Source organism: Artemia franciscana, chromosome 9 (assembly GCF_032884065.1).
Source record: "Artemia franciscana chromosome 9, ASM3288406v1, whole genome shotgun sequence".
Classification (NCBI taxonomy): Eukaryota; Metazoa; Arthropoda; class Branchiopoda; order Anostraca; family Artemiidae; genus Artemia; species Artemia franciscana.
The window spans coordinates 35618178-35642137 of record NC_088871.1 but is presented as its reverse complement, the minus strand read 5'-3'; the positions used below and the strand labels follow the sequence as shown (position 1 = coordinate 35642137).

General features: G+C 35.3%; 1 protein-coding gene across 1 annotated transcript in view; it reads left to right on the top strand.

The window, feature by feature from the left end:
* LOC136031341 (dnaJ homolog subfamily C member 25 homolog) overlaps positions 1-23960 on the top strand; it is a 44540-nt gene that overhangs the window by 16610 nt on the left and 3970 nt on the right. Inside the window, exons 4-5 of the mRNA XM_065710828.1 lie at positions 3855-4050; positions 12792-12857. Coding sequence (XP_065566900.1) covers positions 3855-4050; positions 12792-12857 — 262 coding nt within the window. The remainder of the gene's footprint in view (positions 1-3854; positions 4051-12791; positions 12858-23960) is intronic.

Sequence of the window (23960 nt, the reverse complement as noted above, 5' to 3'; positions counted from 1 at the left end):
GTTTATCGTAATGGCTTTATACTGTCTGGAATGAGTTTCGATGCCTTCTCAGATGGAGGGCAATGCATGTACAGTCGATTCCCGTAAACTCGAATATTCACGGGACCATGATTTTCTTCGAGTTATGTATAGTTTGACTTGACATTGTTTGATTTTTAGGGGTCATTCTTACTTATAGTTCGACTTATAAATGTGATGAGTTGTAGAGGTAAAAAAAAAAAAAAATGAAAATCCGAGTTACAGATGTAAAAAATATTGCTAAATTTATTCCCTACAGCTACCACTAGGCTATGATTAAGTTTATCACTGTATTAATACAAAAATAAGTTATTTACTGTATTAATAAAAAATAACCATTTATATGTAATGTAGACAAGTATACAAAAGTATGCATAACAAAAAATATGTAAAAACGCACTAAACAGTAAAGTCCATATATTAAACTCACAGTATAAAAATACTTATAAATTTTTTTTCTGCTTAAGGCTATTGACTATACGTGTGTCAATCATATTTTCGATTGAAACAACTGAAGAAAAAACATTGTATGGTGCATTACTTTCTTTTTTTCTTAATAAGTAAAGTTCGAATTGCAGCTTTGGATTCTTTAGATGTAGTATCTGCTGGCTCCGCTTCATCGTCAGAAAAAGCATCCTCGTCGATGGTTAGGGATTCTACAATTTCTTCATCAGTTAATCGTCGTTTACTGCTATCCCCTTGTCGACAAGTACAAATTCTTCAAATGTTGGTATCTTGTTTGACGACAGCTGCATTGTCATCTTATTCTACTCAGCATCGATGTTACTGTTTGGAAGTTCCACTTCAAGTTCTCCTTATAGATGTTCTTCCACTTGTTCCACTTGCGGGTCATTTTCTGTTTCAGCTTGATTTTCTGGTTGTTATAATCCACACGACTTGACGCAGTTGGCTACTGTTTTGCTCGTTATGTTGTTTAGGTTAATCAAATGGCCTCCAGAGGTTGATAGTTCATACCTTTCCATCTTCAATATCAGAAAAATATATTCTGGCCACTTCAGTTTTGTAAGAGTACCTTGAAGTTTATTATTATTCTTTCATCTAGTGACTGTAATTAAGATGTTGCACTGGCCGGCAAAAATTTTACATTAACCGAATTTCGAGGAGGAATGCGTGCACTGTAGTTGTCCAAAAATAACAGTTTTGCGTTTCATTTTGCCCATAGTTTTTTCTAATTCAGTTAACCATGAGGAAAATACCTAATTATTTATCCACTCCTTTTTATTTGATGTGTATTAAAAAAGGCAGAGGCATCACTCTAGTGAAGATTCTAGGATTTTTTGCTTTACCAATGATGAAGGGCTTTAACTTGATTAATCCTGTCATATTAGTTTCTAGTAAAATTGTAACCCTTTCATTGCTGTGTTTGCTACCGTGGCATTTTCCATCTTTAAATTGATAGGTTTTGTCATGGAGGCACTTGAATATAAAGCTGTTTCACCAGCGCTAAAAACATTTTTCGGGTGATAGTCCTTCAAAATATCCTTTAACTAGCCCTTCCACTCATAACGAACATTTCTGTCCACATACGCACTCTCATTACAAACTTTCTTAAACATAATATTGCTCCTCTTTTTAAAATTATTGAGCTAAGTCCTTGCTGGCCTTAAAACTATCAGGTCCAGGAGATTCGGCGGAGTGTTCAGCCTTTGCTCTAATAATTGAGCCCTCAAGAGGGATGTTTTTTTTTTTTTACATTGTTTGAACCATCTAGCCATGCATTTGTCTTCATCAAGAACCTCAGATGATCTCTTGGTCCTACATTTAATGTTAACCATTATTAGATCGTTTTTTTTTATCTCTATCTTTTCTTAAGAATTGTTGAAAGTTTACTGCCTGGGATGTTAGACACCACAGCTCCGTCTTTCCTCTCTTGCTTTCCTTCATGCACCATCTTAATTGTCTCCATCTTTTCACCTACCGCCAATATTTTCACTTGTCTTTTCGCACTATTTTCACTCAATATTGTACATACAATCACCACATTATCAATGTAAACAGCACGCACTACAATAGAATACAATACTTGATACTGTGATAACACTGACAGACGCTTTAGCGGATGTGATTCAACGACTCGTTGTAACCTGCACACCAGGGTTTCGACTCAAAGAGGACCACCGAAAAAAAACTTCAAGACACATAGGTAAACTTTGACTTATGGAAGTAAAGTGAGAATTAAATTTAATGTATCTACTGAATTTTGAGTCAGAGAGGTAATTTTTAGGTCACTTCGACTTACAGAGGAAAATATGTCTGCAAACTATTTCGAGTTAAGCATCATTTTTCTCCAACATCGACAGGTTTTTCCAAGGGGACTGAAAATGTTTTCAGATATCGAGTATCTCAAGTTATCGAGGTTTGAGTTATCGAGAGTCGATTGTATTTGTAGAACACCGTCATTGAAGCCACGTCAAAACGATCGTGGATCGACTGCGGAGGCTTGGCATCAGAGTCCCTAGAAATGCTGCACGAACTCCTGGGTTTTGGACATGTTGAAGAGGAGCGATGTGGTTAATTGATTCACCAGTAAAGAGAGGATGTGCATATCCCATGACTGGTCTGATATATGACGTGAATAGGGTCAAAATGGACTCCTAGCTTCCGGTAGCAGGAGGATCTCACTTTGCTGAGGTGTTCAGCTCACTTGAGATCCAATGAGAAATGAACTCAAAGAAGGCGTAATGTGTCAATTTTTGTTATTGCCTCTTCTTTGAAAATAACCTCAGGATAATCCTTCATCTTCCACGCCTTCGCAATTAAGAGCTCTTTAGTTTGAGGCATTTAACGTTAGGCAATATCCTAGTTTTCAAATTTATATCAAGATTACTTGAAAAAGGCGAAAATTTTGGTGTACTTCTAAGCTGAAAACCTCGAATAGGTTTTATTTTGTTTTTTAGTTTTTAGTGTTTTTATCTCCGTATTATCCAAAATCCCAAAAATAATTTAGGAATACAGGCGAAGTTGTCCGAATGTTGGAAATGGGTAACATATTTTATTATGCAAGTGAACCACCAGTACAGAACCGAGATAATGAGTTTTGGGAAGTATTTTGTTGCCTAATTCCCAGCATCATGATATAGTCGGGATCAAGCACCTCCGTTGAGAACTAAAAAGTAAAGCAAGTCGATTCTAGTTAAAGCTAGAACAAACCGATGTGCTCACTATTTTCTTGGCTTTGTCGAGCTTTATACAAGTTTTGGCGTGTTGCCGGTTTTGTGTTGTTTTTATGTATATAAGAAGGATTTGAGTTTATAAGTTAAGCTTTTTAGTTACATTGTGTGCATCATTTGTGGAAAAAAAACGTAAATCATCGGTGCTGTCACGTTTCTTTCTTTTTTTGTAGGTAAACTTGTCAATCGGTTTGTGTCGTCAATCAAGCAAGGTATCAATACTCCTCCCTCATGACAGCTGCCTTGGGCTGTCCGGACACAATTAGAGCAGTTAAATGTGAAATCAGTAGTTTTATCAGAGATCACTAATGCCGAAATGCTCCTTAAATATTTTATGATTTCAGAGTCATTTCTAACTAAAATTGGTCAAGGCCGCTACCTCAGTGTTTATCACTTGTTTTAGTTATTTGTTTGTCTTTGCGATTTTTTTTTCACTGATGTGGGAATTTTTACATATAAGTTTTGATGCTCATTTTAACTCTTTGTTAATTTCTAGCTTTTGCACGGACTTTCGAGGTTCAAAATTCAAAGAACCTGAATTAGAAGCTGCTACTAGAGGATCCGTTTAAAATTCTTACTAAAAAAAAATTGGAAAAGGTTAAAATTTCTTCCTTTTTTCACATATTATTTTGGGTTTTATTTCAGGGGTGGCTATGCTAAACCAGATTGGCGAGACATCCTTCTATGGCAGCTATTAGTTCTACCCTATACTGTGTACAAATATATAAAATGGTACCTTTCCTGGACTTGGAGATTTACAATCAAAAAGGAAGAATATGGGCGTGATGAAAAACTGTACATAATAAGAAAGAATATGGGACTGAAGGAAAGTCAATTTTATGTAAGTCTTCTGAAATTCATTACTAGCCAAGGAGCCTGTTGGAAGACAGGTGTGAAAAAAAAGAACTTAATCTTTTATGAGGAGCCGAGAAAAAAATACTTTACCCCCTTCTCGTAGACATAAAATTTAATCCCTCCAAAAAAAACACTGTTATTGAAAAGTTTGATTTGATTTCTTAGACGTGACACAAATGTGGATATACATATGAAACAATTTGGAGTAGTTTAAATACCTGATGTATTCCATATCTTGAAGAAATGAATGTACAGAAATGTACAAACTGGGGACTAGCGCTGCACATTCGGCAAGCATAAAAGAACGGAACATATTAAGAACAATCAAGCCTGTGACTTTAGTTTAGCAGTTAAAGATAATGGCTTGAAAAAGTCGCTACAGATTTGGAAGTTGAACTCAAAATTCCGCAATGAGTAGCCAATGCCACCGACAGTGGACCAACGGGGACACTTAGCAATCTCTCCATAGTTTTTTACTGTAGATGTTGCTGGTCCATACAAATTAAATAACTTGGCATAATAGTTAAAAGCAGAACCTGGTTGGTAGCCTCGGCTTGCCAGCGGTGAATCTTGAGCTGAACTCCCGCTCCAACAGTGATTCTTAAGCAATTGTCTTCATTTGTGAAATTTAAGTCACAGGCTTTATCGTACTTAATGTATTTGCTACAAACAATTCTATATATTTACTTCCATACCGCATAAAGCGTATCTTGTTTTTAATGGTTATTCCAAGTTATTTTCTTTTTATGGAACGGTAAAGTCTGCAATAAAAAGCTGTGAAAATATCAGCAAGTATGTCTGTTGGGGCATGGTTGGTGGCTTTGCCTATTCATAGGAGAATCTTGCGTTCAACATGTGCTCCAGAAGTGATTTTTTCAATCAGTTATCATTAATTATGATATTCTTATCAAGTTACATATAATATTCGTCACCTTAAATTAATGAATCCTACTGATTGTTTGCACTGTAACTAGAAACGTTCTCTTGGTGTGAGGGTTAAGAAATTATGTGCTGTTATGGATAATTGAGAACCAACTGACTGATTGTTAAATTACTCCGGTGAAATACAGGCTTCAGGTACCGGCTGTATAACCTCACATGATTGGCTGGGAGATACGGATACCCACCAGTTGCATTATTTCTGCTAGATTTCTAAATCTGGTGCATTATAGGTCTTAATTACTTATTTTCAGGAGAAACCAGACGAAGAACTGTCCTGCCTGGCACCAATGGGCTTTGGAATTACATCCGATGACAACCTTGATCTGTCAGCTGCAGCTTCTCCAGCCATCTTCAGGCAGTCTCTGTTCCATCTCTAACTGTGCCTACGGAAGCCTCCCCATGGCTCAAGATCCTCTTTCGAATATTTGCTAAATATTTTTCATCTGTCCTCCCCAATGTCGTCTCCAAGATGGTACTGGCTCGCAGATAAGGACGTATCGACATATTGCATCTTTCGGTTGGTGAAAGGTGTGGCCGAGAAGGTTAAGATGACGTCTTTTGATGATAGAGGATAGCTTTTCAGCCTGGCCACAGTGGCTTCTTACTTCACTGTTGGAAAATCTAGACCTATTGCTGATTCTGAGTATATAGTGAAGGCAGCGGTCATCGAATGCGTCCAGAGCTCTAGTTTCTACGGCCTTTAGTGGCCATGTCTCACAGGCGTATAGTAGCACAATTCGTACGGATGCTATATTGACTCTGACTTTCGTATTTGTTGAGATCTCGCGTCTGGCCCATAAGGCCTTTTCCCGACTGGTAAAGACTGCCCAAGCCCTTGATATCCGGGCAGAAATGTCTTTACCAGCTCCATTATCCGGTGTTGAAATAGGTACAAGAGACTTTCATTTATCGACGTTTTAAATTGCTTTGTCGTCCAAGATTATTTGATATAAAGCAGAATGGCTATCACTTTGGTCTTGAAACAGTTTTTGGTTAGCCCAATATGCATCGAAGTCTTGGAGACATTGTTTGAAAAATCCAAGTGTGTCGGGGATTGAAGTCAGCAACCCATTTGACCAAAGGCAACTCCCCTGTGGTTTCTTAAACTCTATTCATTTTTCAGTCTACTGTGTAGTTGAATAATTTGGGCGATAGGGGGTATCCCTGCTTGACACCAGACTCGACTGTAAACTTGGGTTTTTACATGATAGTATTGATTGCCGACATGACTGCCTGTCCATTGATTATTCTTTATGGTTGATTGTGTATGGCTATGCTGTTTGACCTATGTGATTGTATAGATGAGTAGGATTAAGGCCTCATTCAAGTGCTGGTCTATATTAATAACTAATTTAGGAAAACAGTGTTCATTTTCTCCTTCTGTCTTTTTTTTTTTTTTTTTTTTTTTTTTTTTTTTTTTTTTTTTTTTTTTTTTTTTTTTTTTAATGTTTTTGTGCTGTTGCATTGGTGATTTCTCTTTTTGTATATATATATATATATATATATATATATATATATATATATATATATATATATATATATATATATATAAAGAGAGAGAGAGAGAGAGGTTTATTTAAACAATAATCATAGCTCAAATGGCTAATTTGACGTTGAAATACAAAACTTGTTATTATGCACTATTATATATTTACGTAAAAAAAAGGACGAAAGAGTTCTGGTACAAGCACAGGCACAAGTTTTAATCGGGATGAAACTTGGTGAGTAGAATAAGCAAATGTCGTAGATACGTGATTGACATAACCGTACTTTACCCGCTCTCCTTGGTGGAGTTAGGGAGTGGGGTTCAGTGCTTTGGCGAGTTTGGTGCTTTTGGACGTGCTAGGACGATGAAAATTGGTAGGCGTGGCAGGGATTTGCACAAATTGACTTGATAAAGTCGTTCGCCCCGATTAGATCATCTGGGGGGCTGAAGGGAGAGGAAAAATTAGAAAAAATGAGGTATTTATAACTTACGAGTGGGTGATCGGATCTTAATGAATTTTGATATTTAGAAGGACCTCGTGACTCAGAGCTCTTATTTTAGATCCTGACGTGCATTAAGCCTCTGATTTTCTTTTTAAATCAATCTATTGATTATTAGAATTTTGCTAGAGCTCATACCATATGAGCTCTTGGCTATTCGCTCGTCCGGCCTCGTTACAAGTGCCTTATGAGCTCTTGTTTTTAAATAATAACTTAATTTTTTTAAATAAAGAAGCTACTGTAGTCTGATTATATCCATTGAGATTCAAAGTCAGGGAACCGACACTTTTAAAATAGACAACTCCAACTCGGATGCCTTAAACTCACAAGTTCAAACGAGTCATCGGTATATAAAATGCCCTCACTAGTGGGGCAACTGCCAGGACAATAAACTATGAATGTATATGCTGAAGCAGAAATCAGTCTGAGCAAGTAAAAATGTGTCAGTCCATGTAAATTATTCCTTTCAGCCCTCATTATACAAATTAGGAATGGTTGCTATAATTTTATGTTTAATCAGCTTCAAAATAAGTTTACTAACGATATTAAAGATAATCAGAAGAAAGCAAACTATCTCTTACCTTAAAGACTAGGCGGTTATACAAGTTTCAAAGAAAATGCTATGCCAAAACGGAGTACAATCCTACTGCTGCGAAGAGTAGGTAGACTTTGTCTAGAATTAGTTCTGTAGTGTATATCTTTTTTTATGTGCTTCGTGAAGCTAGGTATAGGGTGAGTGCTCACTCGGCTACTAATCTTTAACCCAGGTTAAGACTCCAGAATGATATGTACCACCGAGGAATGCTATTTTCATATTCTCTTTCCTTTGAATTGGCCTCGTCAGGCAACAGTGTCAGTTGAGTGCCAAAGTGTTTGTCTAGTCGTCTTGACAAGTTGCAGCACAAGGATTGAAAGCTTCTTAGCAGGAGCTGAATGGCTATAAGCTAGGAGACTGTTACTGTTTCCAGATAAAGCCGTACTTTTAAAAGTACTAATTAGTGTCTGAAGTTGCTTTGGATTCCCCTACTGGTCCTATTCTAGATCCTCCAGAGTGATGTTAAATGAGTTTTGGGAGCCGAGGTTGAAACAGGTAGTCATATTTGACCCAGGTCTCATCCAGGGTTTATGTGGAGTGATGATCGAGCTGGATTGAAGAAGGCTTTTGCGTCGAAGAAAATACTTTTAGCTTGGTAGCGCAGGACGGCAGAAAGATCGGATCTGTCTACTTCAAGGAAGATAAGCAGAAAAAAGAATACCCTAGAGGTAAAGATCATCAACCTCCTTAATGAGCCATACGGCCAAGAGAATTGATATTCAGAGAGACTTAAAGGTTTTTTTGAATTTTTCTCTTCCTAAATATCAAAGAGGGTGTTGAGCACGTTTATGAATGGGAACGGGAAGTAGTGCCCTTTTCAGTATACTGGAATCTATGCATTGAACCAGAGTTATCCCAAAAAATATATTTAAAGCTATATAACTATTTAATGGTATAATTAGTGTTTCTTGAGCTCCTTTCAACATTCCATGGCTGGTCATTTAGACCATGCCCTCCGTGTGGTTTATGGTACATATCGCTCTGCATTAAAGGGAAAATGGGCAAACATAGGAAATTGAGCTATAAGCTTCTATGCCAAGGGACATGCTGAATTGATTAATGCATTCTATTTTATCAGTATTCATTTGCATTTTCCGAATAGGACAAAACTGTTTATTTTAAAGCTTATTCAGTTTAAAAAGAAGTAACACTTGTCTTTGCTTGGTAAAAAAAGAGAGTTTATTTTAATATCTTTCACAACACATCTTTAATTTCATTTTATTTTATTCGCTGTAGAAAGTAAAACCATTAAGGTATTGTACGTCTGGGGATTTGTGACGTCATTCATATGCTAACTATTTTTCCGAAATTATGGCACAAATTGCATTTCCTCAAAGTGGTGTACTATCTAGATTTTTTTTTTTTTTTTTTGCACCAGAAAATGGTAGTATGCCCATTTTCAGGAAATGATAGTGCCGTTTTCGAGGAAATCAGGACAAATTTACAGATAAAGGAATAAATATACATATGTGCAATTATTGTTTTTTTATAAAACAATTTTTTATCTCTTTCGCAAAACAATGTTAATATCATTTTATTCGCTGTAGAAAGTAACACTTTTAAAGTATTGGACGTCTAAATATTAGTCAAGTCATTCATATGAAAAATATTATTCCAGTATTGAGGCCCTAAACGAATTTTTTCCAAGCCGTGACCTACCTAGATCTTTTTTTGGACGGGAAAAGTAGTGTGCCAGTTTTGAAGAAAAAATAATATTGCTGATTTCGAGAAAATTAGAGATAAATAAATAAATATATTGTTTGTTTAATAAGATTAGATAATTATCCACGATTTTCAAACATCCATGATCAGTTTTCCCTTCCAGTTTCTGGTTAATATTTAAGACTAATATTAGCAGGAAACTAAGTTTCTTTTATGTGTTCCTATGTTTTGCATACCAGCTAGTTTTCAAAAAAATAATTTTTTCTTTGTAATAAAACGTTTTGAGATTTTGACATTTACCAGTCTTCTAAAAACTCCGCTCACTTTTCTTCTGTTTCGCTGTAATTCTTACCTTGTGAGAAAGTATAACAATTTTGAGCGCATTACATCAGTAGAAAGAAACAACCATCTATCGTATCTGTAGCCAGTATTTTTTTTTTGGGGGGGGGTACAAAAACTTTAAAAAATGCATCAAAAATTTGCTTCGGACAAAAATTTGCTTTGCAGTCGGACAAAAGTTTTGGGGGGAGTCCCAACCCCTAACCCCCCCCCCCCCTCCCCAAGGGATACTGCCAAATTATCTGTGTACAATGACTGGTTGTTGAAACTAAGCCGTCCCTGGGCTCCAATACTGACCTGATGGTTCTTTTTATTTATCTGTTAATTTTTTCTTTGAAGTGAGGGTTTAATCTTTACTACTATTTTCGTCTTCATTAGTGGCTATTATTGTGAGCTGTGTCCGTTCTTTTTCTGCTATGTTTTTTTTTCCGTTATATGACGAGTTTTCATTAAATAACAAAAATAATATGTTTATATATATTTTGTCAACTGACCACAATATGACAACAAGACAACCTCGATTTCGCCTTTTGTAACTATTACAAGTAACGATCGCAGAAAAAACCTGGTGGTTCTTTTTTTTTTTATCTATTTCTTTTCTTCTTTGAAGTGAGGGTTTAATCTTTACTGCTATCTTCGTCTTCATTAGTTGCTATTGTTGTTAACTGTGTCCGTTCTTTTTCCGCTCTGTTTTCTTTTTCCCTTGTACGACGAGTTTTCAATGAACAACAAAAATAATATATTTACATATATTCTGTCAACTGACCACAATATGATGACAAGACAACCTCGATTTCCCCTTTTGTAACTATTACAAGTAACGGTCGCACTTGTCATGTTTAATCTACTTTCATGTTGAATAATATTAATTGGTATAGTTATCCCACCGTTAAGTAACACTTTTATTATCGGATGCAGCTAATTGAAAAGAAGTGACATTATTTATTGAAACCATACTTTTCTTATGTTCTCGTATGTTCTCCGTAACCAGTCATTATACCAGCCGAAGTTTTCAGCTTGACAAAGATAATAAAAATACATGTTAGGTAAAGAAGAATGGATACGAAAGTGAACAAAAGGAAATCTCTGCATTTCTGCAGTCTTTAACCCATGAAAAAACAGGCCATTATTTGATTTTTCTGGTTTTTACTGCCTTTTAAAACTAGTTTAAACTCTAGTAAGTGTCAGGATTTGACCCTGACAAGAGCTTCAAAAGTAAAATACTGCGGGTTGTATTATTTGGTTTTCAAAGAAGATCATTCGGTTTCAAGTTTCATATCGAGGTTATAAAGTAAAATTTCACCTTATAGTTTAGCAAAGTATTGAAGGTGTCAAACTACTACCATATTTTTATCCATTGAAATACAGTAGTTTCAAGGAAAATTTGCACAGGCCTGTTGTCACGTGGTTTCCTTTTCCGTCATCGTAAAACTGTGTCTTCAGCAACTCGAAACTTTTATAAAAGTAAATATTCTTTCAGTTGCTAAATCTTGACAACGCTCTTTGAGATTCTTTAATTATCGTACAACTTTATCTTTCTGTGTGAGATTGCTTTGATAGATTCTTCAAACCATACTCAACGGCAATTGCTTATTGTTCCAGCCGAAGTATAAATTGAATAACAAAACTTTTTCCGCGACAAGAAAACGTGGAAATAATATTTGGCCAAGAGCCACACCATAGTTTTCTGGGTTAATAAATATCTCTTTCTCAAAATAATAAACAAATAAATGATTCACATCGATCGATGAAATAAGCATGTGTTTTCCTTGCTTTCACAATTGTACTACAAACTACCTTGACTTCACAATTTTAGGCTACTTCAAAAGTTGAAAATTGGAAGTGGAAGAACTTGGTTTTAAAAGCTCATATCAGCACAATTTTGTTTCCGACTATTGCCCACTAAGATTAAGTCTGTCTGTTTTGCTATAGGAAAAATGTTGTTCTAAAGTCCCATCTTTTCTATTTTCAAAAAAAATGTGCCTTAGATCCAAGCTCTGGCTGGTCAATCGCAAATTTTAGGTATGAAAGTTAAACTTCGTTTCACTCGAGAAATTACGAATGGGCTATACAATTGGTAGGCTATTACAGTAGAGTATAATTTAGATTTTATCGGCAAGTGTGACTGTAATGTAGTCCACGCATGAAAATTGCTCGTAAACACTTCATTCAAGTGGCTTAATCACCATAGATCAGCATTAATACTTTCTGCCTTATAATCATCGCGCCAGCTGGGTGCCACAGAGAGTGTTGTTAGCTGACATTACATGATATACAGTGGGAGGCTACAGTGCTTTTACTAATAGGGTGATACAAATCGTTCACAATGTCAGACGACGGACATGGTTACTATGTCACTTGGTTAATAGTCCAGTAACCGAGAGTAAATAGGTAAGTGACTTTATCCCCATAAAACTCAGAGTAAACGAATTAAATTCCTTAACGAATTAGTAGTTTTGAATTAAAAAGTTTGTCCCTCCAGCTCTTCCAGAAGATCATGAAGTTGAGAAGAAGGTCAAGGGACAGAATAAACTGGAGTTCATTCATTTTGGTAAAAAAAGTGTTCTGTTGCTGAAATCCAAGTGGTTTGTTTTTGTATATGCTGGATTAGTGTCTTGATTAACCAGTAAGAATGTGCAAAGTATTTTAGGGTAGGCGAAGTGCCTGCAAATTTAGAACCTTTTTTGCTATTACCAAACAAAAAATTACTGCTCCTCGAATATTAATTTAACCGTTCTAAACGGCTATCGTTGTACAGATGTTCTCTACAGCTGTTACCCATTAGGCAAGTAATCAGTGTGAGACCCTTTGAACCCTCCAAAGTTCGAGATTTTATTGTCCTATACTCTAATATATTTTCTATATTATTTGCCAAATTTTAGTCGTTTTGAACCCCTCCCTATTATCCATGCCCGAAATAGATTCCTGTGCTTGCCTCTCCTGCGTTGTCTTGATCAAAATTGAAGTGTCAGAGTTAAGCCATTGATATAAAGGAGGCTTTTTCTGTTGCCAAAATTAAATATTTGTCATTTGATTGTTTCGTGGCTAGAGCTTTTTATGTCGAGGCAATAGGCCTGTATCCATTGCACTTCGGCATTTAATACTCTCCTTTTCTTTTTTCACTCATTTACTAGCTAAAATTAACACTAAATGTTTTTTTTATTTATTTATCTTTTTTTTTACTTACTTTGTACGTCTTTTAGTCAATGGAAGAACACGATATAGAGGATTTTATGGACTTGGAGCTATGGAAGAAGGAAAACTATAAGGTTAGTTGTTTTATTTCATCCCTTTATATAAGAGTAGTCAACAGCTATCTTTCTAAATATAAAACTGTGCTATCTCTTCATATTTAATTTAAAAGAAAACTTTTGCCAAAAAGAAATTTTTCAGAGACAAATAAAGAGCTACATTAAACCAAAGACAATCAAACATAAACCTAAAATGAGCATAAATAACTATCAATGAATAATCGAGTCAAACCCAAAACAAACAGCAATTACCACAAAGAGAAGTAAGATTAACGCCTCCTAAGCCTTGTGAAGAGTAGAGCGTTATGTACGCTTTAGCTAAAATATATCATTTCGAACAGTGTGGTTTTTACTTGCCAAAGCATCAACAACAGCAACAAAAAGAGAAAGAGAAATACAGTAATAACCAAGATCACGGAAAACGAACTAACGAGAGCAGACTAGTTGTTTAATATTTAATGATATTCATTTCTGGAAGTTTCATCGTTTTGTATTTACTATTATTATAAAAGAAAAAAATGTTTGACATATAATTTTTTAGAGTGCAAATGACTCTCTGCTCTTTACAAGGTTGATTTTATTATTCCGTGTTATTTCTTCTTTTTCTTGGAGGAGGGGGTCTCATTTATTCAGTGGTTGTCACTTATGTTTATTTTAAGTATGGATTATTATTTGACTTTATTTCTGATCGTCTTTGGTTTAATGTAGCTTACTACTTTTCTTTTGAACACTTCTGTTTTGGACAAAGTTTTTTCTTAATTAGTTTTTGTTTCAATGGATATTGGTTAATGAAAGGAATTTTTGTAAAGTTTTGTTGTCTTTTTGTTTAAACATTAAACTTTTGGCTTGCTATTTGCATTTTGAACACAATTCTGCAACAAAGTTTAACATTAATTTAATAATTCTAGGTGATCCCTTGGTCTAATATTCCCTGAAAGTTTCAACTGTGCCCCTTAGGCTGTTAATTTCCACCATTAACCGTTCCTGAGATTTTATAGATGTGCCCAAACAGTGTCTAATGATTTATTTAAATGCCCCTAAAAGCTTCAACTTAATACCGTAAGCTGTTCCTGAGACACGGCAGGTGTGTCACTTTGACAATCTAGATGCACTTAAAGTGTTTTAATTTGTTTTAATGTCTCCCTCAAAATTCTCTGAAAATTTCAACTTAAAACCTCGTTACTAAGATATTGCAGATACACCCGTTTGGCAACCTGGATGTACTTAGTCACTTATGATTTATTTAAACTTTTCTGTCAATATTCCCTTAAAGTTTCAACACGATTCCCTTAGCCTTTCCTAAGATATTGTAGATAAGTCTTTTTGACAACCTGGATGCAAGTAATGTCTTTTGACTTAATTATACATGCTAAAAACGTTTCCACCTAATACCCTTACATCCCCTCAAGATTCTGCAATAGTTTTATCTAATGCCTATACCCGTTCCGGTGATATAGTAGATACGCTCCTTTGATAGCCAGGATGCACACTGTGTCTTCTGGTTTACTTCAACATGCCAAGAGAGTTTCCACTTAATACCCTTAGTCGTTCTTGGAATATTTAAATATTTTTTGGATGCGAGGTTACGACATCATGGACGCACACAGTGTTTTTTTTTATTATTATTATTAATTTTAATATCCCCTCAATGTGTTCTGAAAGTCTCAACCTAATACCTTTGGCCGTGCCTGAGATATTGCAGATACACCTTTTGCCAACCTGAAAGTGTCTTTTTATTCAGTTCAATACCCCCCTCAACGCTCCATAAAAGTTTCAACTTGATGCTCTTAGCCGTTCCTGAGATATCGCAGATGCGCCCTAATACAACCTGGATACACGTAGTGACTTTTAACTAGTTCAACATCGCTGTCAACAATCCCCGAAAGTTTCAAATTTCTACCTATTAGCCATTCCTGGGATATTGCAAATACGCCCTTTTGATAACACAGATGCAACTAGTAACCTTTGATTGAAGTTAACATGTTCTAAAAGTTTCAAGTAATACCCTTAGCTGTTCCTTTGCTATTGAAGATACACCCTTTTGAACACATGAATGTACATTGTGTCTTTTGATTTAGTTCAATATCCCTCTCAACATGCCCTGAAAATTTCAACTTTGTGTGCTTCTTCGTTCCTGAGATATTGTAGATACTCCCTTTTGAGAACCTGTTTGTACGTGACGTCTATTGGTTTAGTTCAGTATGTCCTGACAGTTTCAGCTTAATACCCAAATTAATAGCCTTAGTCGTTCCTGAGATATTGCAAATGCTCCCTTCTGACAGCATGACTATGCATGAGTATATAGGGGGGCCCAGGACCCCCTCAACATTCCCTGAAAATATCAATTTAGTACTCTTAGCCGTTACTGAGAAATTTTAGAATTACCCTATTAGCATCATGAATGTATATAGTAGCCGTTCCCGGAATGTTGCAAATACGCCCTTTTGACAACTTGGGTGCATGTAACATCTATTGATTTTGTATTATATCCCCCACGACATGCCTTGGAAGTTTCCACATAACATCCTTTGCCATTCCTGAGATTTGGCAGATACACTCTTTTGACAACCTGGAAGCACATTTTGTTTTTTATATAGTTTTACATCTCTCTCAACATTTCCTGAAAGTTTCATCTCAATACCTTTAGTGCTTTTTAACACCCATAGATCATGGCATGAAATCCCCATCCAGTTCACCGGAAACCTTCCCCTTGGAAAATTCTACACATAGAATCCCCCCCCCCCGCAGAAAATACTCCCCCAAAAAATCTGTATATTTCCCAATAACAAATACTTATATGTTAACAGTTGTCAAATTGCATAACCTTCAGCCCCCCCCCTTGACATGGCCTGAAAGTTTCAACTTAATATCCTTAGCTGTTCCTGACATATAAAGCATATACCCTTTTGACAACCTGGATGCACTTTGTTTCTTTTGATTTAGTTTGACATCTCTCTCAAGATTTCCTGAATATCTTAATACCCTTAGTGCTTTTTTAACACCCACAAATCATGACAGAATATCCCCTTCCCTCCCACTGGAAACCTTCCTCCTATTAGAAAACTCTAAACGCAGAAAACACCTCAGAGAAAAAAATTCATAATAACAAATACTATATGTTAACAGTTGTCAAATTCCATAACCTTCAGCCAGGGACTACGGAGATCATATCATACCCAAAGGCGTAGCTATTGGACTATTACACTATGCTGAATCAAATGGTTATCAAAAAATCTCATCAGATGTCTTTGGGGAAAAGGGAATGTGGGAGGAGGGGCAAGGGTCTCTCCTATCTTTTTGGTCACTTAGAAAGGACACAGGAACTTCTGATTTCCGAACAAAAGACCCCTCTCCTGTTTTCTAGGATCACTGGTTCAATACGATCATCTCTGGGAAAAAAGAAATAAACACTCATCCGTGATGTTTCTTCTGGCAAAAAATGCAAAATGCCACATTTTTGTGTGTAGGAGCATGAAATCTCTACAGTAGGGTTTTCGGGTATGCTGAATCTTATGATGTTATTTTCATTAAGACCGCTAAAGGAAAAATTTAAAGCAATAATATTACCTCAGTTGGCAGCTCTCTGGAAAAATGTTCTTTTTTGCTTAAGAATTGCTACTACTACTACTAATAATAATTACGGGAGCACCAAGCCGCCTGATGCCAACACGGCTATGCGCGTTCCTCTTCTATCCGAATCTATTCAGAGCCTCCCTTTTTCTCTAAAAGTTCCCATTTCTTTTAACTCTTCCCTTAGAACATCTTCCCATCTCATTCGGGGCGACCTGCTTTTGTTTGACCCTAGAAGGTTGCCCGACATGGACGGTCTTGGGCAATCTATCATCTTTTATCTGCAGAGCATGTCCTAACCATCTTAACCTTTCTCTCATTATAGCCCTTAAAAGTGGAATTGACCCACTTTTTCGTACAGCTTCGTTTGAGACACGGTCAGTCAGTGGGGTACCTAAAACGATCATCGGCAATTTCTCTGAATAACATCTATCATATCCTCCTCCGTTTTTCCGAGCCGAAAGTAAAAGTTCAAAATAGGGATGAAACATTTTAATTGACAGTGAACAGATATTAAATTATTTAACTGGATATTTTGAACATATATACAGTGTTCATCATTTTTCCGAGCGCCCACGCTTCAGAACAATAGGCCACTACAGCTTCCAATATTCTAATCTTGGTGCTTACACTTATCTTTCTATTCTTCAAAAAAAAATCTCAACTGTGAAAAAGCACATTGGCCCTTGGCTATTCTACTTTTGACACCTTCACTGCACCCACCGTCTTTACTGATAATACCTGGGTAAATGAAGCTGTCCACTTGATCGATCTTCTCATTACCCAACACCACCTCTTTACCTTCACTTATTCCTATTCTTAGTGACTTAGTATTCTTAACATTCAATTTCAGCCCTATTCTTTCACCCTGAGCTCGCAAAACCTCTAAAAATTAATTCATTTTGCTAGTATTTTTATTTATGCTTAAATCATCAGCGTAGTTCAAGTCTAGGAGATGTGTCCGTGTTCTCCCATTCCATTTGCCGTGCTCCTTAGGTCAAAGTCCATCAGACTGATCTTTATGAATGTGGGTAGGATACAAATTTACTTAACTCCTGAATTAACATGAAACCAGCTATTAACCTCATTTCCTGCCCTAACCCCAACAATGTTCTCGTACATGACATTGATCACTTAATGTATTAATCAGGTATACCATGCAAGAATAGGACATTCGCTATAGCTCTTCTATCGGCTGAATCAAACGCTAGCTCATAATCTATAAAACTGAGGACTAAAGGCTTTTGATGATCCTGAGACTTCCCAATTATGAATCTAAGAGTAAAAATTTTGTCAACGCATTCCCTCCCCTTCCGAAAACCACATTTTTTTTCAATTGAAACTTTATCTACAACATCTCTAAGTCTATAAAGTATCATCATGCTAAGTAATTTACTTCCTGTATAAACCAAGCTAATTTCTATATAATTACCACACTTATTCTTATCATTTTCTTTATAAAGGGGTTTACTTAGAGTTTCCCTAAAATCGCTAGGTACTTCCTTTTTTTCAAAAACCACAATCATAATCTTCAGTAGCGTATCTCTAACTTCAGAACCGCTACATTTAAAGAACTCATTTACCACACTATTAGCATTGTGCACCTTATTAATTTTCAATCCTTTTAGTAATGGTTCCCTACAAAGCAAATCATTCTTCAAATCCAACGTGTCACAATTTTTTCATTCCTTTCTGTAACTGTGTCACGGTTTAACACACTCTCAAAACGTTTTGCCTATTTCTCTTTAACTCTTCGGTTATTACTAATTGTAGCCCTGTTTCTATCTTTTACGGAGACTAGTCCAGATTGACTATTCCCTCCCAATTTATTATCATGTCAGTACAATATTTTGCTATTATGCCGTCTGGCTGTATCTTTCCAATCTTCATCAGTTTTATCCATGGTACCCTCTTCACACATCCTTAATTCATATTTCAATGTTCTCTCCACTTTCTTTACATTCCTGTTATTTTTATATGATCTATCACTCAAATAATTCTTGTACAAGCCCCTCCCCCACTCTATTAAACAACAGGGACTTCACAAACTATTTCTCTAAAATTATTCCATCGAACTTCTACATTGTCAAATTTTAAACTCTCCAGTTTAGTGTTGAACTGTTCTTGGGCAGTTTCTCTCAGATTCTCATCAACTTCAACTTTTTTTTTTCTTTATTCAACTCAAAAAATACACAAACAATATTATGCCCCAACAGAGGGCAGAGCTCGTAAGGCTGGGACAGTGCAAAAACATAAGAAAAAACATCAACATCTCATCTTAATAATGATTTCAAAATATAATACGGTAGAAGACACATAAAATAGAAAAAAAAACTCATAAAAGATAAGTAAATATATAAATATCAGGCAGGAGGGGCGTGGGAGGCCGTCCCAGACACAGGGACACAAAAGCAAACACACAAATAAGGAGATCACATAATTTAAATTTACATCATCAATGGTGAATAATCAAAATTTTAGCAAACAATCTTTAATATTTGCTTTTTTAAATTTAGCTGAGATTTTTGCTGAGATTTTTTTTGGGATGGATCAAACAGAATTTTATCATTCAGCTTATGATTGTTAGCAATGAAGGGTATTTGGTATCTAATCGAAAACCTTGACCTTTCAGAGCTTACAAAAGGAATTTGATACATCCTAGACCTCCGACAATCCGAACGAGGAAGTAAGATTAACAGAGATTTATCATAGAAATAATTTTTAGAATTTTGGATTTGAAAATGCCATATGGAAGTATTTAATATTTGTATATCATTTACATCCTACAAATTTAAGAAGAGGAATAATGTTTTAGTTTCCGAAACATTTTCAAGTTTTGAAGGTCGATGTAAGAAATTTCCAAGTATTCTTATTGCCCTATTTTGTAGTACCTGTAAGGGATTTATATGCTTCCAAAATGTATTAAGATATACAAGTGAGCAATAATTCAAATAAGAAGTAATTAGAGAGTGGTAAATTATTTTTAAAATGGTAAAAGGAAAAATATTCTTCACACGGTACATCGACCCAATATTTTGCGCAAGTTTTAATCTTAAATACTCAATATGATTATGAAATGACAAAAGGGGATCAAGAAAAACTCCTAAATAACGATATGGTTGGACCCTACAAATTTTTTGATCACCAACCTGTAGCTCCTCATAAGAAATCTCTCGAGTGGAACGTTTTGAACGACCAAAAACCATAAAATTAGTTTTCTTAAAATTCGGTACTAGTTTATTAGAAACAAACCATCGATTAACTGAGGTAACACTTATAGTCAGATCTTCGATCAATGTCAATGAATCCCTAGCTTTAACTGTTATAGCTGTACCATCTGCAAATAGAACTGCATGGCTAATATTCTCATGCAAACCTCGGGGACGATCATTAATATAGATCAAAAACAAAAGTGGACCTAATACTGAGCCTTGGGGGACACCAATATCAATAAGACTTTTTAAATTAGTCATTTTTCCACCGAAATTTACTGTGATTTTGCGTCCGCATAGGTATGATTTAATAATTTGCAATCCTTTCCCTCTTATGCCGGAATTTATCATTTTATCAAGAAGAATTTCATGATTTAAAGTGTCAAATGCTTTTTTTATATCATAGAAAACAGTAGCCACATGGAAATCATCATCTAAACAATCATTTATTTCTAATAAAAGAGCTGCAACTGCTTGTTCTGTCGATCGGTTTGCCCTAAATCCAAGTTGATATTTGGTAAAAAAATTTATTTTATCTAAATAGCTAGAAATCCTTTCTTTTAAAATTTTTTCAAACACTTTAGATAATGGCGATAAAATTGCAATTGGACGATAATTACTTACAACCGATTTATCACCTTGTTTATACAACGGAATTACTCGGGCAATTTTCCATCTACTAGGAAATATACCTGAATTGATACTCAAATTGAAAATGTGGACAAGGGGTTCAAAAATAACTCCGGCAATACTCTTTAACAAATTTGTTGATAATTCATCATGTCCCACTGAATTACCGTTTTTTATATTTTTGATAATCTTACGAAATTCAGCAAAACTAACAGGGACCAGAAATATGCTCGTACATTCATTGGGGGGTAAGTATTCTTTATGCGACCTGTAAGGGGACAAATCTATTCCTGCTGAAACAATCGCTTGACCAACACCAGCAAAATAATCACTAAACATATTAGCAACATCTTGTGGTTCTCTACACCATTTGTATTAATTAATACCTCAGGATATGATAGCTTTTTATTTTTTCCAATTTTCTCCTTAATTAAATTCCAAGTTTTTCGAGGAGAATCAGAATTTTTAAATGAATTTTCATAATACACTCTTTCATTTTCTCTAAGAATCCTTACTAACAGATTCTTATAGTTTTTAAAACGTATTATATTTATTTCAGTGGGATACTTCATTTTAATTTTATATAAGCGATTTTTTTCATTAATAGACCTCAAGAGTGATGCATTTGCCCATGGTTTTCTCGATGTATGCCTCTTTCCTTTCAGATTTCTATACGGGCAAAATTTATCAAGCTTCTCAGTCAATATATTATAAAAGTTATCTAAGGATTGATCCGGATCCATTTCATCAATTACTGAACTCCACCCTACATCACCTAGTGCTTCTTTCAATTTTAACAAATTTCTTTCCCCAAAGTCTCTTCGCTTTGTTGACTTCTTTTCATTATACGGGAAATATCGCAAAAAATCAGCCATAAGTATACAGTGTCAGATGAATCATCAGGAATGACATATGTACTAACAGCACTTTCAGGTGAAAAAATATTATCAATTAGTGAATATGACGTATCAGTTATTCTGGATGGTACAAGACATACAGGATATAATCCATGAGATAGCGGACATTCTAAAAACTTCAAAGTGTTACTATCCAGTCTATTCTGATTAGAAGAAACAAGGTTCATTAAGTCAATATTAAAATCTCCCGTAACTAGATAAGATGTATTAAGACTAGCTAATTTATCCATGAATTTTTCAAAACAATTCCTAAACTCCATCTGACTAGCTGACGGACTACGGTAAGTAACTGCGATTAGAATCTTCTCATTATTTGGAAAAAAAACATTCGACAACACAAGATTCAAATAACATTTCAATATTCATCGGCAAAAATTCTAGTCTTGCACGGGCTGGTATGCAACTTTTAATTAAGACACCAAGACCACCTTTCTTTTGCATACTCCTTCCAACATGAAACAATTGATAACCATCAACATGAATACTTTCAATTGAAAATTCATCTAAAAAAGTTTCGCATAAACCGAATATGTCCGTATCTGATGTCGATAGAAAAGTGTCAATTGTATCCCTTGCAGTCCTCCAGCCCCGGCAATTCCAAAACGATATCCTCCTTGTTCTAGAATTTTTCTTTGCCAATCCATTCAAAAATAAATATTGATTTTTTGGTATATTTAATATGCTGCTATTATCCTCATTATCACTAGCTACAATATTTTGGAAAACTGAATGAAACAAAAGAGAATCTCGCTCAAATTCTTTTAACCTTGATGATGGAATTCCATCACTATCTCTATCCATTATCAAATATTACCACCATGTCAAGAATAACCACACCACGACCCATGCGCCCAACAAACAAAAATAAAAGGTAACTCACACAGAAACAACTAAGAAAAGAAAAGTGTAATGTCTTCATTCTACGACAAATTCTTACAATATTCTACCGCTATTCATAAAGACCCCTGTGTGCTTCAGAAAAGCATTAATATCAGCTTTACCATTCCTTAATATCAGCTTTAGATTAACCTAGACACTGCTGGATGATGATCTTTGCTTTCAACATCAGTAACACCGCTCCAATGTACCTTGTATCTTATCCTACCAGTCTTCGTTTTACAATAACATAATCAACAAGGTAAGCTGTCTAAGCATCACGTGAATACTATGTTATCTTATTGGCTACTTTGTTTCCAAGTATTGTATTGGTTATAACTAGATTGTTATACCTACAAAATTGCTGCAGTCTGTGACCATTACTGTTTTCTTTTTTAACACCAAGTTAATCTTGGCTAGGATAATCAACAATAAGTATAGCCCTCATGAGTATACCCTTTTTCTGCCTGGAACCTTGCCTATTTGTTCCTGTGGCCGTAAATTAAGTCATTACTATCTCCCATCAGTCAGATCTACCGGGCCATATACTACTACGACTGATACCCTGCACTTTTTAGTCATAAAATTAGTGAGTAGCATCCTTTTATTAATACTTTCCCAACCTAAACAAGGCTTAACAGATTCCTTATTCCATAATTTTAAATATGCTTTTAAACGCCAGATTCTGGGTCGATTGATCATATATATATTCTTTCCCATCCTTTGTCTGCCTCTAGAATTTAAAATCTCCTTTCTTGCCCACAAACTATATATATTTATATTTTTCTTACGAGTGTCCAAAATCCTGTTGCAGTGTTTTCAACCCATCTGAGGTTGACTGATTTCTGTCCTCGATGCCACAAGGTTCAGTTGTCGGTCCCTAACAAAAATAATTTAGTGTCTCAAAGAATACGTGGATATTTAGGTGAATCTTCATAAGTCTCAACTAATGGACATTATCATGATTTGTAACACCAACATAGCTATTGGCTTGTATTATTTTAGTTAAACAGACCGAAACTACTATATTTTAATTTATTTTGTAGTTGGCAAATCTGATTTGCAGAGTCAATAAATAAAAAAAATAACGTCACACATTTTTGAATAAATTGCGAATTGTGATGATAACTTTGCAAGATGTTCAGCAAGCATAAAGCTATAAGGAAATTTACATATGCCAGAAAAGCTTAAAGACAGGAAAACCTAAGATTCCATGTAAACAATGTCGGTTACGGACCATAAAATCGGAAGAAAACAAGTGACGGGTAATTCTGACCGGTATTCACGGTTCCTCTTTAGCACGTAACGTAAAACAGCTAGTAGTTGACAAAGACAGGGCAAAACAAAGATCCATAAGTAGACAATGTTAAGTCATACTCAAAATTTTAACCAACTAAAAAGCGAAAACCTAACTGCATTTTTTCAACTCAAATTAAGGAGAATACAATGTTGTGACAGACATTGGACTATGGCACAAACAAAATATTAGAGAAATTGAAATTTCGGGGAACCTTAAGAAACTTTCAGCTCTGCCGGACAAGTGAAATGTTTACGTCTTATCTCCTTTTTTCATATATTTAAGTCTTCTGATAAGATTAAAATATGAGCAGTATCCCGATATGCACTTTAGAATGACCCATAGCCACTAGTCTTTTCTTCCTTTAATGCTTTAAGATGACAAAGAAGTTGAACGGTGATTCCCTCAAAATACAGCTACTATTAATTTTCTTTGAGACGCAGATGCTTTTTACGTAATAGAGAATATATTCTAAGAGGGGCTTGCGCTTGTTACATAATATCCAAGTGCTTGTTACATAATAAGGTTTATTTTTACTATGGATGTTTCGTTTAAAAAGCCGAGGGGGCCAGGAAAAAGTCCTCAGGGTCTCAAGTAAGGACATGGTCCAAATTGATCG